The sequence below is a fragment of the Desmodus rotundus genome, chromosome 3 (assembly GCF_022682495.2).
Source record: "Desmodus rotundus isolate HL8 chromosome 3, HLdesRot8A.1, whole genome shotgun sequence".
In the NCBI taxonomy this organism is placed as follows: Eukaryota; Metazoa; Chordata; class Mammalia; order Chiroptera; family Phyllostomidae; genus Desmodus; species Desmodus rotundus.
The window spans coordinates 177259062-177277601 of NC_071389.1; the positions used below are offsets into that span (position 1 = coordinate 177259062).

Here is an 18540-nt window from a genome sequence, read left to right on the forward strand (position 1 = left end):
TGGATTTGATTTTGAAAAGACAGAATGTCACAAGTCAAGAGGTTTGAAAACTTTGTTAAATATTATTATAGGTTGGTTAGAAAAAAGTACATGGCTACTTATATAACCAAACTGTCAGAAATCTTTTTTAAAAGTTTACATAGGGAGGAACATGGTGGTAAAGAACCTTACCTTTTTCAAAGGGTATGAGAAGACTTTGTTTATTTAAGTACAGTCATGCTCTGCTTAACGATGGGGATATGTTTTGAGAAATGCATCATTAGGAGATTATGCCATTGTGTCAACATCATAGAGTATTCTTAAACAAACCTCGATGGTATAGCCTACTACACACCTGAGCCAAATGGTATTGCCCAGGGATTTTCAAACGGTGTGCCGCAAGAATTTTTAAAACATCCAATAACTGACTATATAGTCAGGGGCACTGACCTCTTTTCCCTTAGATTGTCAAATAAAAAAAAAATGACAGCAGCCAACACAAAATAGCTGTCTGATATGAATGAGTCAAAATTATACCTAATTTTTGTCAGATCAGTAAAAATTATATTTTTGGTGTGTTGTGGAATTTTAGTAATTAGTTTATGTGTGCCCTGAGATGAAAAAGGTTGAAAATTGGTGGTATAGCCTATTGCTCCTTGTCTGTAAGGCTATACAGCATGTTGCTGTTCAAAATAACGTGAGATTAAATCAATCGCAAGAGCAAATGATGCAATCAAGACATGGTAAACATGTATGAGGCTGTTGCTTGTATAACTCAGCATACTGTTTTGTGGCCAACTTTTAAAAAAATGAGACAAGTATGGTCTAAAATAATAAAAAGTATAGTATAGTAAAAACATAAGCCATTAACAGTCATTTATTATCGTTATGTAGTAGTATGTGCTATACATGATTATATGTGCTATACTTTTATATGACTAGCTGGGCTGTAGATTTGTTTACACCAGCATCACCACAAACATGTAATGCATTGTACCATGACGTTCTGATGGCTTTGATGTCACTAGGTGATAGAAATTATTCAGCTCCGTTTTATATATATATATATATTTTTTTTACTCTTCACCTGAGAACATACCTAACTGATTTTAGAGAGAGGGGAAGGGAGAATAGAGAGGGAGAGAAATATCTGTGTGAGAGAAACATGGGTTGGTTGCCTCTCTTCTGCACCTCGATGAGGGACTGAACCCACAACCTAGGCATGTGCCCTGCCTGGGAATCCAACTTTCGATCTTTTGCTTTATGGGACTGCGCTCCAACCAGCTGAACCATACTAGCCAGGGTTTAATTTAGCTCCATTATAATCTTTTGGGACATCTGTCATAGACAGTTTGTTGACTGTTGTTGACTGTTATCAAGATGTGATAAAGTCAACATCAAGCACAGGAAATTCCGATGATAATGCATTTCGTCTTATAAGGAGATTACTCAAAAGGCAAAGAAGAATCTTTTATAACTTTTATGAAGAGCAGACCAATAACCCAAGAAAATTTTGTCATTTTAACAGAAAACCAACTTTTAGTTTTACATCAGTGTAATATTTGATACTCAAGTACTTTTTGAAAATCTTACAAATAAGCCTATCAAATTTTAGCTGGTTGTTACCACAACAAACAAAATTCCTTTTTCATGAACTCTTTTTAGCTTTCTGTATCCATTAAAGTCTTGCCGTAAGTTTTCCTCTTCTGACTCTGGAGAAATTAGTCATTTTACTTTAGGACTGTTTTGTGTGTGTGTGTTTTTTTTAAATTTAAAAACACATCCTACATACTTTGCATAAGGTTCTGTAATTATTTCTTCTAGTAGAATCATTAACATACAAAATTAGAACTTATAATTATAGTGTCTACTATTTTGCAGAGAAAACTGAGGTGGGTAGTTGTGAACTGTCGTATGCCAATAGTAGACTGGCAGAGTTTATGTATATACATCTCACATCTTTTTATAGCCATATACTTTCTGATAGTACATCTCTCAATGTTGGAGAAATGAGTATGTTCATTAATAGACTCAACTATATATAGCTTTGGTACCATAAAAACAAGAGGCAAAAAAACTGTGTAAAATTGGAATGCTTATGTTTCAGTGTTCTGTCTTTCTTTGAAATGACCAGGTATTTAATGACTATACATTAATTAACTTAGCATAAGGATGAGTTTTTAAGTTAGTAAAAGATTTAGGGAACTGTTTTTAAGTTTGCTTATTATAGAACATAATTACTGTTGAAATAAAGTTTGTCAGAATTATGCTAAATACAGATTATGCTAGTTTATCATAAAGCCGTAAAAGTTTAGGAAGAACATATTCAAGTAGAATAAAAATACATACTTGTGTTATACTTAATGCTGATAACTCAAAAGACATAGCAGTTTTTATTAAACCAACAATATTGAGCTAGTCTCATTTGCCAAAGGTTACTTAAGTGAATGTTAACTTGGATTCTTATTGGTTTAGTTTCTATAAAAATACTTTTGAAAGTAGAAGTAGTTTAATTTCCTTAATTCCTGGAAATCGTAGTGTCACAGGTGGGCACAGGTAACCAGGTTCTTGGTGATCAGGACAAAGATTTGAACTTAACACCCAGAGTTTATAGCAGAGAACATGGGAGCAGGCCAACTCCAAGCAGAGATTGACCTCATGGTCTGGAGAGATTTTATTCTTACAGGGCAGATCCTTCCTGGCTAGTTTTGGCGGGTTTTTACTACGCATGTACATGTAGTTGTATTACTGTAAAGCCACTGCACATGTGGTCTCCCGTGATTTTCCCTGATTGGCCACTGGAGAAGGGGTTGCACAGTGTTACCAAATGGACCCCCCCTTCTCCTGGGGTTCCCCTATACTAGGTTCATTCGCCCACTGCCAGGGAATTGTAGCATTCCATCTTAGAGATTGGTGAAAAGGAAAGGAATTATTTATTCAAGTTATACAGACTTAAGAGTAATGACTTAATGTCTCCTTTAAAATCTCAAAGTCCCTTAAAACACCCACAAACATACACAGTCCTTCCTTCCCCCCTTTGCCAGTCCAGGGTACTGTATCTAAGGAAAAGAAAAAGAAGTCCATGGCTCAGGTAGCCCCTGTTCTTCCCAGTAATCCGTGCTTGGCTGGCAGGCCTCCCTCAGTTCCGAGTACCATCAGCTGTGTCACCAGGATCTCCAGTTCTTAATCCAAAACCACATGGCACCTCCTCATGGCCCACCAGCAAGAGTCCTTTCACCCCTTTCCTTCCTGCAGTGTCTCTCCTGCATTCTTCCAAACTGTTAAGAGAGAGCTCTGCATCGCTGCTACATCTTGCTTTCTGGCTTCCTAAGCGGCGTGGTTCTTCTGTCATGGCTGCCATGCCTGGGTTTAAACCCCAGCACCAATCTTCCTCTGCAGCCCCAACTCCTCCCACAGCTATACCTGCCAGCATTCCCGTGTTGTCCAGCTTCTCTGTGCTGCCATAGTAAGTCCAGGTAGGTGTGGCCCTGTGATATGGAGCCAATCATCTCTAAACTCTTAACGCAGGCTCTCTAACCAGGGGGAGTTGCCTCCCAGTTACTTGCTGGGTGGAAGTCACTCCCATCTCCCTGGCTCAAAGCATGACCACAGCTATTTAACATATCTATAAAACCAGTTAAAGTTTATAGATATGTTAAATGAGGGTTCTAGAGGTTATCTGCAGAACTTGCTACACAAAACAATTCTCAGTGGCCCTGCTCCATGTGTCCCGTCCCCCAGTTCAGACTTGTGGGGGTGAGAACATCCCCTATTTTTAATATTTCCTGGATACCCTGAGTTCTGGACCTCATTACAAATCCTTCTTTTGGGGGCCCTCTGGCTCTACCTTCTTACACTAGGAATACTGTCTAGAGATGGGAAAATATTTTATATACTTAACATATGAAAACATACAAATAGACACAGGTAGAGAGCTTACAGCTTCAGTTTGAAATTTACAGCTCACTTTCTTTACCTTTACTTTTTTTTCTTCTTCTTTTTTTTTTTAACCATAATTGTGTTTCCTGCTCAGTCAATTAGTGCTGAAGTGTACCCAACAATGTTTGTGGAAGAGACCTTTAAGATTATCTTTGCCTTGATGGGTAGTCTTATGGAGGTTTTGTACTAAATTTTCAGTGAGGGAACAAAGAGACCAAGGACTGTCTGGGTGTGTTTAAAGCTCATTTGAGTAGATAAAAGATTTAGTCTGTTTCCAATTAGTTTTTTTTTTCCCTTAAATCCAGGTCCCTGAGCTCTTAATGAGTCCCTAGTGAGGAAAAGGGAGTCTTAAAGCTCAAATGACTACAGGCAGATGAGGGGTTAGGTAGGAAGGGAAAGGTCTGACGAGGGTGGATACGGGGATGGTGGAGGCTGGGTACTAAAAGAGGATAGATTAAGGATTCACGGGAGCTGAAGGGAAGGTCGAGGGTGGTAAAATGGAGGAAGGAAGAGCAGACAGTGATGGGAAAGGAGAGGTTTTCCCTGAAACAGTTTTGGAAGCTTCCAAGTTTCCCAAGGAGGACACTGAAGTTTTAAATTGTCTTTAGAAAAATTTTGCCAGTTTTGAAGATACTGAACTTGAAGTAGTTCTGTAAAAGTGACGTGTGCAGTCAGTGGAAGAAGAGGGAGGGTGCCCACTAGAGTGAGAGTTACCTGTGGGATTAGATAGTGAAATCAGAGATAAGAATTTAAAGGGTCTGGGCAAGAGGACTATTCCCCCGTGAGGAGTCAAGGGAAAATAGAAGAGGCCTCACAGAAGAGCTGGGAATATTCTCACTTTAGTCAAGGTGTGATTCTCTACTCAGCCAAAAAAATTTTCTTTGCTTGAAAATATCACAGTAACTCCTTACCATGTTGCTGTAGACAAGATGGACACTGTTTTATGAGTTGAACTCCGGGAACGATCCCTCCAGAACAGGAGGGGAGTTTAATTGACTCACAAAGTGACATTATTGAGGTGGGGATGGTGCGGATCCTTAGGTGAAGCCCAATCCCCATCCAAGTCAGTCACCATTGAGATACTAAATAAAAATAAATCCTTACTTAGGGAGAGACCTTATTGGAAAAGACTACTGCATTAGGGAGAATGCTCTGGCTACGAGATATACAGGTATTTGAAAATCAACTGCAAAAAAAGCTTTTTCTCTTACAGTAGAAGTGAATAGTGCCTGTAGGATCTTTGTGGGAGAGTGGGACAGGCAAGTGAGGGCTAGCAGAAGACAGGATAAGGGCTGTCTAACAGCTATCTTTTACTATGGTCAGGTGATACTCAGAATGAGTCCTTAAGAGAGGATTAAGAGTTCTTCTTTGGCTTGTTTAAGCTTAGAGCTACTAGCCAAAGTTTAGGAGTCTGTGGGGAAGAGAGAAGCCTGATTAACTTTGGTCAAACCAATTCAGTGGGTAAGTAATGGGCATTTGTGAGCACTTGGCCAGTACTCAATGTATAATCCTTTTGGATTTTTGACAAATAATAATTTTAGATCAGGTTCTGGGAAATTTCTTTTTAATATTAGTTAATGTTTACCATATTACTGTTCAGTGAACTTTGAGAGGGGTTGGGGATAAAATTAGTAACAAGATGTGGCTCCTGTTCCCAAGGGCTTAGATCCCAGTTGAAATAGGAAATACACTTTTAAAAATGCTAATATTAAAAATGTGGTAAAGAACCTAAGGGCTCAAAGGAGGAAAGCTGAGGCAATTGAAAAGATTCATGGAATAGATAAGATTTGAATCTGGCCTTGAAGGACTTGGTTGCTAGAATAATGAGAGAAAAGTATGGAGTGGGCAGGAAAATGAATGCACTGTGGCAATGGAATATGATGTGTTCAAAACCAGTTTATATGATGCAGAGACTGTAATAGGTAAGATAAGAGTCATGGTATAGTCACCTATGGTATTGAGGCGTTTTGTTTTAGGCAAAGAACAGCAGAAAGCTTTTTGAGTTGGATAGAGTTGAAGAATATTGGAAGTAGAAAAGGGAAGGACGTATGTTGAGATCACTTACTTTAGGGTAGTTTAGGTATAAGGTCATGAAGATCTAGAGTAGGATAGTGGTTCTAAAAATGGAAGAGAAGAGGCAGATTTAAGGACACTGTTAAAGAACAATCAACTCCGCAGTAATTAGACTGAGGGTGGGTGGGAAAGGGAGGTGTCAAAGACTGCTGTAAGGCAGACTAGTGGGATTAGGAAAATTGTGGTATCATTGACCTGTGAGGGTTTTTTTAGGGGGTTGGTATGGGGTGAAAGTAGTAAATTTTAAATTAATGGCAGGAAGAGATGGCCAACAAGAAGTTACAAGTACAGAACTGAAGATTAGACTAGAGGTGATAATTTGAAAATTACCCGAGTAGAGTTGCTTGCTGACCTGGTGAACTTGAATAATTTTCTATATTCTCTTATTTGGGTAACAACAGAGAATCTTGGGGATACCTATATTTGGGAAGTGGAGGATTTGAAACTAAAAGGCAGACGAAGCACGACCAGTAAAACAAGAATAATAGTATGCTCTACATAGGTAAGGATACGACATACCCATATTGAGTGCTGCAGGAAGGTCAGAGATTGGATTTGGCCACTGGATTTGGTTATGAAGACTTGGAGAAAGCAGAGACAGTTGAGTGATGTGATAGGAAGTTAGACTGAGGGTTAATAGCTAATGGATGGTGGTATGAAATGTATACCAATATATAAGTTTTGTGGCTAGGAGAAATAAAATTACGCTACTAGTGATAGCAAGTTGAGGGTTATCAAAACAAAGTTTGTTTGGTTTTTTTTAAAGGTTTTATTTATTTACTTTTTTGGCAGAGGGAAGGGGATGGAGAAAGAGAGGGAGAGAAATACCAGTGTGTGGTTGCCTTTCACGTGTCCCCTCTGGGGACCCGGCCCACAACCCAGGCATGTGCCCTGACTGAGAATCAACTGGGGACCCTTTGTTTTGCAGGCTGGTGCTCAGTCCACTGAGCTGAGCCAGCCAGGGTGCAAAACAAAGTTTTTTGATAGCAAGCACCTGGCAGGAGCTGTCAAAGATACAAGACAGAAAACAATTGATAAGAGCAGAGTTTCAGAGTAGACGTAGGGAGGCTGAACCAAAAGTATTGCTTTAACCTTAGAAAGGAAGAAAGACAACTTGTCATTTGAGACTTGAGGACAAGTTAAAGGAGGATTGGTGGGATACAGAAAGATTTTTGAGAAGTTTATTTAATAAAGACGTTCAGGATGTAAGGCATTTACCTTTCTTCCTGCTTTATTGATTATGTTGAGATGATCTGAGAATGACTGATTCAAAGCATGAAAGTTGTCTTTAGAAATACAGAAAAAATTTAGAAAGGCTACTAGTGAAAGTTTGTTAGGAAGTTAATAAGGAAAATAAAGATTTGTACATACCCATGTAGGTTCCACTAAAGAGACAGTGGTGGCTATTTGGGTTATCTGGGTGTTAAGTCAGAAGCTAACTTCTTTGGATTGGAAGATATTGTGTGCATATATGCTATAACTAGGGGCAAGTGTGTGTGGGTCCACTGTATTTCTTTAGTACATTAAAACAATGTTGCTGGAGGGAAGAGATGGGTGGAGATGAAAGTGGGTATAAGGGGGATAAATGGCAGTGGAAAAATACAATAAAAAATAAACTGTTACAAAAACAGTATTGCAGATCAAATTACACCATTTAGCTATCTCGTTAATATATTACTGAATAGATATTGGTGACGGTATTGTAGAAAGTATTCAAGTAGCAGAAAGGTAGTTAGGATGAACTCTGCAATTGCCTTTTTTTTTTTTTTTTAAAGATTTTATTTATTTATTTATTTTTAGAGAGTGGAGAAGGGGGAGAGAGAGAGAGAGGGAGAGAAAACATATGTGCCCTCACTGGGGATCATCAAACTGGTGACCTTTTGCTTTGCTGGATGGCACCCAACCAACTGAGCCATACCAGTCAGGGTTGTGATTGCCTTTCAATATGTGTAGATTTACATACAGTCTTTTAGGAATCCTTAATTATAACCAGTAGTGCTAACTTAAACAGGCACACTTTTTTTCTGTTGTACAATGAGTAGGCTGTAAATGACCAGAAAGTTTCTTTGCACTTTGTAGACAAGGTGTTTAGTAGAAATGTCCATGTCTGACTTGAAAGTCATAAAAGACATTTAACTGCTACTTAATGCCATATACAGATTTGGCACACAGTTTTCCAAGAATTGTGCCATAAAGAAAGGTGCCTAATAAATATTAGATTATCACCTCTCTTGGATTTTAAGTTGTAAGTGCACTGGGGCTATTTCTTAGCCCTGTGAAGCGTTTAGCATTCTGCCCTTAACTGATAGGGACCTTTTTCTTGATTTTTATAATTGGCCCATATTATGATGGGTATTGTAAGATAATACAGTGGACACTGTAGGGACTGATAAATCATTGCAATGTATGAAAGCCTGAAATGAGTTAAAAATGAAATCTGTCAGGGAAATTTATTAATTTGCAAATAGCAGCAGTAAATACGCAGAATAAGCAGAAAGGACTCATCGTCACTTTTTAAAAAGCTATCTACTCATTTGTTTTTGACTAAGAAAGTTGGATTTAAGATTAGAAGGGAAGTTCATCTGTTGTACTTACAGATGAAAGTATTGGGACTTCATAACTCCATTTGGCAGACATAGTCCTTAGATTGGCTTAAACAGCACTTTTTCTTGAGCACTTTAATTTTTTGAAATTAATTTCTTTTTAAAAATTTAATCTTTATTTTATTTTTTCCATTACCATTGAGTCCCCTTATACCCCCCTCCCCTCAGCAATCACCACATTGTTGTCCATGTGTCCTTTTTCCATTGAAATAAATCTTAAAAAAAGAGGGAGTGGTTGCTTTTAAATGATACTTGACCTTGACTTTGGATGACACATTTTAAACCTTTAGTAAGTAATTGTGAGAGAAGATCACGTTAATTATTGCATCATAACTGGTCATATTTTTACTGCCTCTTTGTGTTCTTCACCTCAGCCTGTGCTATATGACCACTTGTCTATATAAATTTTAATGAATTAAGATTAAATAAAATAAAAAATTAAGTATCTTATCACATTAGGCACATTTTCAGTGTTCCATAGCCTCATGTGGCCAAGGGCTACTGCATTTCATAGTGAAGAGAACCTTTCTATCATCACAGAAATTTCTGTTGTATAGTGTTGCTCTAGATCTTTAATTACTGTTGATACCAGGAAAGTAAATATCTGAAACTTGGAACAGATACTTTAAAAAAAACAAAACCATAAAATTTGTACTACTTCAGTCATAATAGTAGCTTCAGCTTTCTCAAAGTTAAATATTATTTAGGATAAGCTTTGTATTTAGTTGTGGTGTTAGGTTTTATTCAAAGGTCATTCTAATAATAATATGAAAGAGAATAGCCCTGGTTGGTGTAGCTCATTGGATTGAGTGCAGGCCTGTGAACCAAAGGGTTGCCCATTTGATTCTCAGTCAGGGCACATGCCTGGGTTGCCAGCGAGGTCCCTGGTAGGAGGCATGTGAGAGGCAACCACACACTGATGTTTCTCTGCCTCTCTTTCCCCCTCCCTTCCCCTTCCTCTAAAAATAAATAAACAAAATCTTTAAAAAATAATATAAAAGAGAATAAAATAGTTGTATTAAGAACTATCTCTGCTAGACTATTTAATGGTTTTAATGAGATATAATTGTTATACAATAAATTGCATATGTAAAGTATAAAATTAAAGTTTTGACATATGTATATATCTCTGGAACCATCATCATAGTCAATATAATTGTAACCATCATCTGCAAAAGTTTCCTTATGCCCCTTTATAATCCCTGCCTCCCATTCTTATTTACCGTCCCTCCTATTTCCAGACAACCACTGATCTGCTTTTTGTCGCAATAATTTGAATTTTCTAAAATTTTACATAAATGGAGTCATGCAATATATATTCATATTTTGTCTGACTTCTTTCACCGTACATAATTATTTTGTGATTCACCTATATTATACAAATAGTTTATTGCTTTTTATTGTATGAATATATCACAATTTATTCATCCATTAGTTTGTTGATGATATTTAGGTTGATTCTAGTTTGGGTTATTACAAAGAAGCTGCTATGAACATTTATGTACAGGTCTTGGTATTGACATATGGTTTTATTTCTTTTGAGTAAATACCTATGTATGGTATGGCTGGATCACATGGTATGTTGTATGTTTTACCTTTAATAAACTGCCAAACTGCCCTGAATGGTGTGGCTCAGTTGGTTAGGTGTTCTGCAAAGCTCAAGGTCACTGGTTCCATTCTTGGTCAGGGCACATGCCTGGGTTGTGGTTCGGTCCCCTGTTGGGGCACAGGTGAGAGGCAACCGATCAGAGTTTCTCACATTGATGGTTTCCTCCCTCTCTTTCTCTCTTCCTTCCCCTCTCTCTAAAAATAAATAAATAAAATATTAAAAAAAAAAACTTGACCACATCTTAAAAAAAAACAAAAACTGCCAAACTGTTTTCTAAGGGGGCTGTACCATTTCACATTGCCCTAGTAGAGTATGAGCATTCCTGTAACTCCATATTCTTGCCCGTTTTGGGTATGGCCAGCCTTTTAAATTTTATCTGACAGCCTATTTAACAAGAAAAGACTGTCGTGGCAGAATTAGTATTCTCTCTTGCAACTTTTTGTATTTAAAATGCTGCAAATATATTATTTCATTTGTGAAAAGATTTTAAGACCATCTTCTATAGATTTATTTACTTTTTTTTATAGTGTTTGTTTCCTGATTCTGATTTGAACTCATTTATGAGAACCAATACATTTCCTTTCATTTACTTACATATTTTTCTTTTTTTTATTCTAGCGGCCCCTTTGTTGCTTTATGCAAACAGACGGGACTTACGATTGGTTGATGCTACAAATGGCAAAGAGAATGCTACGATTGTAGTTGGGGGCTTGGAGGATGCAGCTGCGGTGGACTTTGTGTTTGGTCATGGCTTGATATACTGGAGTGATGTCAGCGAAGAAGCCATTAAACGAACAGAGTTTAACAAAACTGAGAGTGTACAGAATGTTGTCGTTTCTGGATTATTGTCTCCTGATGGGCTGGCATGCGATTGGCTTGGAGAAAAATTGTACTGGACAGATTCTGAAACTAATCGGATTGAAGTTTCTAATCTAGATGGATCTTTACGAAAAGTTTTGTTTTGGCAAGAGTTGGATCAACCTAGAGCTATTGCCTTAGATCCTTCCAGTGGGTAAGTTTTGTGTAATGTACAAAGGGTATTGCATCTCCTCCTGATTTCTCTCCTATAGCGTAGTCCCCTCTCATCCCTAACAAAAAACAACGAGCAAAACCAAATTTTATATTCTTTGGGCTTTTTTGTCAAGTAGATTGGGATGCGGGGATTTATACTGTGTTCTTAGGGTGTTTCTGTAAATAGTTTTGTGTTTCTAATACACTTATGGTATAGCCATATTTACAGTTCTTGATTTTTCTTCTCTGTTTATTTTTTGTAACTGTGAGAGGATAATTAGAAGGCAGAGAAGAAGGAGTGAAGACTTAACAAGGGCAGTATTTGACAGCTCAAGATTATAGAAAAAAACCTGCATCTTACAACTTTTGTTTTATATATATAGTCATTTTGTGATACTAGTGTATTTTATATTAAACTGTGAAGTATTAGTTAATGTCAGTATTCAATGAAAAATAAAGATTAAATTGTTAAATAATTTGTTTCTAGTTAGATAAACATATATTTGCTATAAAGGTTTATTTTCACAGGAGAAGGGAAACTTAAAGCCATAAATCCCCTTAGAAAATTGGAACTGTGTCCCCACATGCTTCTTTATTACTATGCTTCAATCCTGCCGTGTACCATTCCTTGATATTTCTCTGTTGAATACGTTGTCATACTAGACTATGTCTTAGCTAGGTATAGATGACTATCTCAACAGGAACCCGAAATGAGTTACTAATAATTGATAAAAAATCGAAAGATAAATAACTTGTAAATAACTATTTTAATATTTTGTATTCTTTAACTTTCAAGTATGTTGAAATGCTTTAAAACTTATTTATAAAAGGGAATGTATTAATATTATGTAATAAAATAAAACTTGGGGGAAATGAAAGAAAGGTTTATATTTGCTTCTTTGTCTTGACACCAGGCCTTATTTGGTGACAAACGTTAAAGAAGACGCCATGTTGTAGGGAAACGAAAATACTTGTTTGACTTTAAGAGAAAACATTGGCAAAAGTGTAGTGAAATTTTAGGATGAGGAGTTTTGGAAAACACAAATATATATGGTTTATATAACAAAAATTACTATATTTTTTAGAGGGACATTAAGATATCTGCTAAAGTCAAATGGTCACTTAATAATGCGTCAGAAAATAGTGGTTCTTGTGGTAGGTAAAAGAATTGAGTGTCCCAAGGAGAAGGTCACAGTTGTTGGATATGCAGTGACGTGTACTGACTGACAAATTTGGTTGTTGAGAACTTGCAGGATATTTTTGAGAAATGTAATCTGTGTTTTGCCAACAAAATTTGTAAATCTCGGGTAGTGTTGAAATGTTTCTGAGGTTGCTGCTTTGTAGAATACACAGGGTTTTGGTGATCATTGGGGAGTAATATTTTGGTGAAAAGATAAATAGTTCTTTTTGACAAATTCAATTTTATGGTAAGGGTGATGATGGAAATTCACCCAAATATCTCATATTAAATGGTTAGTATGTTCTGCAAAAAGAGCTCTGCTTTTTGTACTTTTGTTGGAGAGAGGTGGTATCTCTAAGGATTTACTATTTAAGAACATAAAACTCAGGAGAGAGATAACTTTTCCTTCTTCAAAATACGTTTATTTGCATTCTGTAGTATGTATATGTAGAGGGGAAGAGTGGTAAAGGAATTAGAGAAGCCACAAGAGCCGTTAAGGAAGACAGGTAGATAATGTAACTCCATTACCACAACTCTGGAGCAACATTTGATAATTTCTGTATGTATAATGATTATGTGATAGTACATACTCAAAGGAGCAGAATTTATAGGCAAGTCTTTACTATTCATGGTTTAGTAATTTAATTAGTAAATGAATCATTATCACTTAGTAGTAAAGCTCATGAGCTTTACTTCTGGAAAGCAGGTCTGGTAAGTGTCTTAGGAAGTTTGCCATTTGATTAGAGTTTCTGTGGCTTTATCCATGATACTTCCCAGAACTGAAGGCAGGAATTCACCAGAGACTCAGCTGGTGAAGGAACTAGAAGAATCAACAATAATGTGCTTTAAAGGTAGAAAGTAGTAGTATTTAAGCTTCTAAGGGATGTTCAATGAAGAATAACTATATTTTTGATGTTTATAGTTAGTGTTGAGTGTGTGTGTGTGTAAATTCACCCCCTCTGAACAGTTCTTCTCTTAATTAAAAAAATTTGGGGGTAGGGAGGAGTTATTTTATCATGGCTATTTTTAAAATTATGCAACTGGAAAAAAACAATGCAGACAAATGATATATATTTGATAATTACCATGATGGAATGAATTTAAATTTATGCATTTAAATACATATTCTGTCAGTTTATCTTTCATGTTGATCTTAGATTTGTGTTAAGGGTTGTGATTTTAAAGGAAAAGTAATTTTAGATTGAGTACATCACTTACCAACAGAAGAAATGATTTCCACATTTATTTTTTGGGAAAAGTGAAGTTTTCTTTCCAGAGAAAGTACATGAAAACAGTGCTGAGGAAAAATGTAGGCTTTATTAGAGTTCCAGGATCGTGGGTTATGAGGTTCAGAAGAGCTGACTGAGCTCGCTCTCACATCAGCTTATGTAAAAGGAAAGCTATTGAATGACTAGTATTGTTTGAGCCCTGGGAACTAGTGCAGACATCTGTGTGCTTTCGGATGTATGGAGTTCTTTGTATAATCAGTCCATTTAGCCTAGACTGAAGGATGATTTTTATTTCCCTCCCTAAATTTGGCCTCTATTAGTCTGAGGTTTTTTTTTCTTTTTCTTTTGAGTGGCAGTGTGCAGTTCAGAATAAGGAACAGGAAAATGTATATAGAAGTTGTTCTAGAAATGAACAACTATAGTTACAGAAAGCAGTATCCTTACTTTATTCCAGACTGCCCCTAATAATGGAGTTCCTTAATCTGTTCCATAATGACTGTACTAATCTTAATGATGTTGAGGACCTGCTGTTTCCAGTACAAATAAAGCAGTCCTAAGGTTTTAAAATTTTTTTAAGGGTCTGTTCATATTCCAAATCATTTTGAATATTTTTTAAAGAGTTAAACTTCAGTGATTCAGTCAGAAGTGAATTCCTACTGAACAGCTTTGAATAATACACAAGTGACTCTTGAATAACGCAGGGGTTAGGGGCTCCAACCCCCCTATGCAGTCAAATATGTACAAATAGTTTTTGACTCCCCCCAAAACCTAACTACTGATAGCCTACTGTTGACAGGAAGCTTCACTGATAACATAAGCAATCAGTTAACAACTTTGTTATTTAATCTTACAATAAAGTAAGCTAGAGAAAAGAAAATATCATTAAGAAAATCATAAGTGAGAAAATATATTTACAGTTTATTGAAAAAATTCTTTGTATAATGGACCTGTGCAGTTTAAACCTGTATTATTCAAGGGTCAGCTGTTTTTTTTAACAACACTAAAACTTCTCCTTTAAAATCCTTGCAGACCTAAGTTAATGGAAAAAGAATGGTTTATAATGTCCCTATCAATTTTATACATAACAATTGTCATATCTTGAGTATGTTTAGAAGTATTTTCTATACTGGTATATCCCAGATGACAGCAATAGTTCCTGCCACATAGTAGGTGTTCAGTAAATATTTTTTGAGTGACTGGACTTTATATTTTCTTTCATAATCCTGTTTGTTTTCATTGTTAGGGGAGAAAGCTTTCTCTAAGCCAATGTAAATTTTAGCATGGGCGCTTATGAATTCTAAATCTATATGGCTTTGATTACAATAGTTTATTTAAAACATAATTAAGAGTTTTTTCAACAGAAGTTATTAAAATCTTATTTTATAAAAATATACTCATTAGAGCTTGTTTTATGTCACACCATCTTCTGTTTTGAAAGATGTCTTAGTAATTGGGGAACCCCATATTCTATCCATAAAATCTAGAGCTGGTTGGGAATGTTACACAACTTCTAGCTACATGGCTTTAGTTTTTGGGTGAAGAAACCAAAGCCTTTGACCGAGATAACATGAGAGAAAGCCAGATTCTTAGTTGAGATTTTCTAAGTCCATGTGTGGTGCTTTGTTCTCCATGAAAAGTATCTTGCTGAAGCTATGTTTTATTGTTGTTTTGTTTTGCAAATGAATTCTTAAAAATGCAACATTGTAGCTTTATTTCAAGGAGAATATTATAAATTCTGTGTTTTTTAAAATTTATTCACTGTACCAGTTTCTTATTTTGCCATTACTTTCTGCTTCCTTCTGCTTGAAGTATATTCTTCAATATTTCTTTCAGCAAAGTTCTGCTAATAATAAACCTTTGGTTTTATCTGAAAATGTATTTATTTTGCCATCATTTTTGAAATGATAATTGATTGTAGAATTATCGGTGAGACTTATTTTTACTAAGTCCTTTGAAGATATTGTGACTTTAATTGTTGCTTTAATAAATCTGCTATTTTCTAATTATTGTTGCCTTGTAAGGCATTTTTTTCCTGGTTGTTTAAAAGCATCCCTTACCCTTTGATATGTTTCAGAATATACCTCTGTGTCTAGAAGTGGCAATATTTTAATTTACCCTGCTTATAACTCATGTTTCTAGAAGTTTAATCATTGTTACTTGTTAATTCTAGAAGATTATTATCCATTATTTTTTATTTTTCCTTCATTTTTTTAAGTCTCCTTTGGAACTCTTGTTTGACGTATGATGGATTGTCTGATTTTCTGCTCCATACCTCATAATCTTACTTTTACAGCTTCTGTCTTTTTATCTCTCTAAATTACTTTCTGGTTAATTTTTGGACCTGCCTTTCATATAACTCATTCTTTCTTTAGTTGTGCTTAATTTTATAATTTATAATGAATCAACTGAGTTTTAATACTATTGGTTGTATTTTGCTTTTCTAGAAGTTCTTTAGCCTCCTCATTTAAAAGACTTACGAGAAAATGTCAACCCGTGTAAATGTATAGTGTATCAATAATTGTAGACTTAAAAAAAGTTTCAAAAATTGTACACAGTTCTTGTATAATCTTCACCAAATTTCCCATAATATTCACATTTTACATAACCTAGAATAGTTATCTAGATCTGGAAATTAAGGTTGATACAGTAATATTAACTAATCTGTAAACTATATTTGAATTTTTCCAGTTTTCCCACTAGAGTCCTTTTCCTGGTGTAAAATCCCATATTCCATTTTGTTATTTCCTTAGTCTTGTGTAATCTGAGATATTTTTGCAGTTTTTGTCTTCATAACCTTGACCTTTTGAAATTTACTGGCCATTTTGTAGAATGTCTCCCAATTTGGATTTGTCTGATGTTTTCTTATGACTAGATGAAGGTTATCCATTTTTGTCAAGAAGAGCACACAAGTGATGTTTTGCTCTTCTCAGGGCATATTAGCTACGTGATGTGGATACTGGTGATGTTACATTTGATCACTCGCTTATGGTGGTGTTTGACAGGTGTTGTTTTTTTTTAATGGCATTTACTATTTTTTTCCTTGTAATAAATATTCAAATCTATGTGATTATCCTGTTTCTCATCATGCTTTTATCCATTAACATTAGCATTCTTCAGTAGTTTTTGCTTGTAATAGATATTACTGTGGTGTTTGCCAAATGGTGATTTTTCTAGTTCCTTTCTTCCCTCTTGTATGCATTATTAGTTAGAATTCTGCCTTAGGGAAGAGCTGTCCTGTCTCTCCCACTTATTTATTCAGTTAATTATTTTAGTATGTACTCATGGGCATTTATTTTATTCTATAGGTTATACCTGTTACTGTTATTTACATTAGTATAGGTTCATGGGCACTTATTTTATTTTATAGGTTATAATCCATTATTATTTCTTGCTTATATTGTCCCAGATTTAGTCATTGGGAGCACCTTGATACTTGTTCCTGTGTCTTTTTGACAATCCCTCACCATGTTTTAAGCACTTTTTTACTGTCTGGAAGCACAAGATGTTCCAGATTTATCTTGTCCTTTATTGCCTCACCCTTGGAATCAGATGGTATTTAGAAACTAAGATCCGAGCAGTTTATAACAACAAAATTTATTGCTCACAGTTCTGGAGGCTGGGAAGCCTAAGATCAAGGTGCCAGCATGGTCCCCTTCTGGCAAGGGCCTTCTTTCTGGTTCATAGCTGGTGCCTTCTTGCTGTGTTCTCACCTCATGAAGGCCTAGGAATCTCTGGAACCTCTTTTTTAAAGAACTAATCCCATTAATCTCAACTGAGCACCTCCCAAAGGCTCCACATCCTATTTGAGGAGACACATTCAGACTATAGCGATATATAAATCAAATAAAGAGACTAACCAGTGGTTCTAGGTGTTTTGTAAAAAGAGGGGTTTCTGGTTATCTTGTTATCAAATTACCAGATACAGAAAATCTAACTTTTATGTCTAAATATTGCCTTTTATTGGGGATATATGTGCATGATAGTTTGGTATTATTCATACTTACAAATTTGTATATTAGTAACGTCTTTAAATTATAGGATTATATAAATAACTGAGGATCGTGAAGTGATTTATGATCTGGTATAGATTTGGTTCACTTAGTTTTTATGACTCAATTCTAAATGCCTTAATTAGCCACCTTTGTGTGTAATTACATCTTGTAAAGGGTGAACATTTATCCTTTCAGTTTTTTGAAATGGAATATTTCTGAATATTTTGGTTAGGGTAAATTTGGTTAGGTAAACCATTGGATTTGGTTAGGGTAAAGAGATTTAGTATACATATTACATTATGGATTTATGAATATTTTGGAAAATTTATTATTTTATCCTTAACCTATTTGTAGAAATTACATAGCTTTGGATAAATTTGCATAAAATGGCCAGTATCTTATCTGATTGTTAGTTGAGATACTGTATTTTTACTTTCTTGTCATTAAAAATTTTGATGTCTTGGAAACTTTTTTTTAATTGTATATTATTGATTATGCTATTACAGTTGTCCCGATCCTTCCCTCTTTGCCCCCCTCCAGCCAGCACCCCGCACTGCCTCAGGCAACACCCCCCCCACCGCCCACAGTTCATGTCCATGGGTCATGTATGTAAGTTCTTTGGCTACTCCATTTCCTATATTGTACTTTATATCCCCATGGCTATTCTGTAGCTACCTATTTGTACTTCTTAATCCTCTTACCTCTTCACCCATTCTTCCCCACCTCCATCCCATCTGGCAACCATCAAAACGTTCTCCATATTCATGATTCTGTCTCTGTTGTTCTTGTTTGCTTAGTTTGTGTTTTAGATTCAATTGTTGATAGATATGTATTTTTTGCCATTTTATTGTTCATAGTTTTGAACTTTTTCTTAAATAAGTCCCTTTAACATCTGATATAATAAAGATTGGGTGATGATGAACTC

General features: G+C 35.7%; 1 protein-coding gene across 1 annotated transcript in view; it reads left to right on the plus strand.

Annotated features, from left to right (window-relative positions):
- Nucleotides 1–18540, plus strand: part of LRP6 (LDL receptor related protein 6) — a 144415-nt gene that overhangs the window by 10992 nt on the left and 114883 nt on the right. The window contains exon 2 of the mRNA XM_024575799.4: nt 10822–11215. Within this exon, the coding sequence (XP_024431567.1) occupies nt 10822–11215 (394 nt within the window). The remainder of the gene's footprint in view (nt 1–10821; nt 11216–18540) is intronic.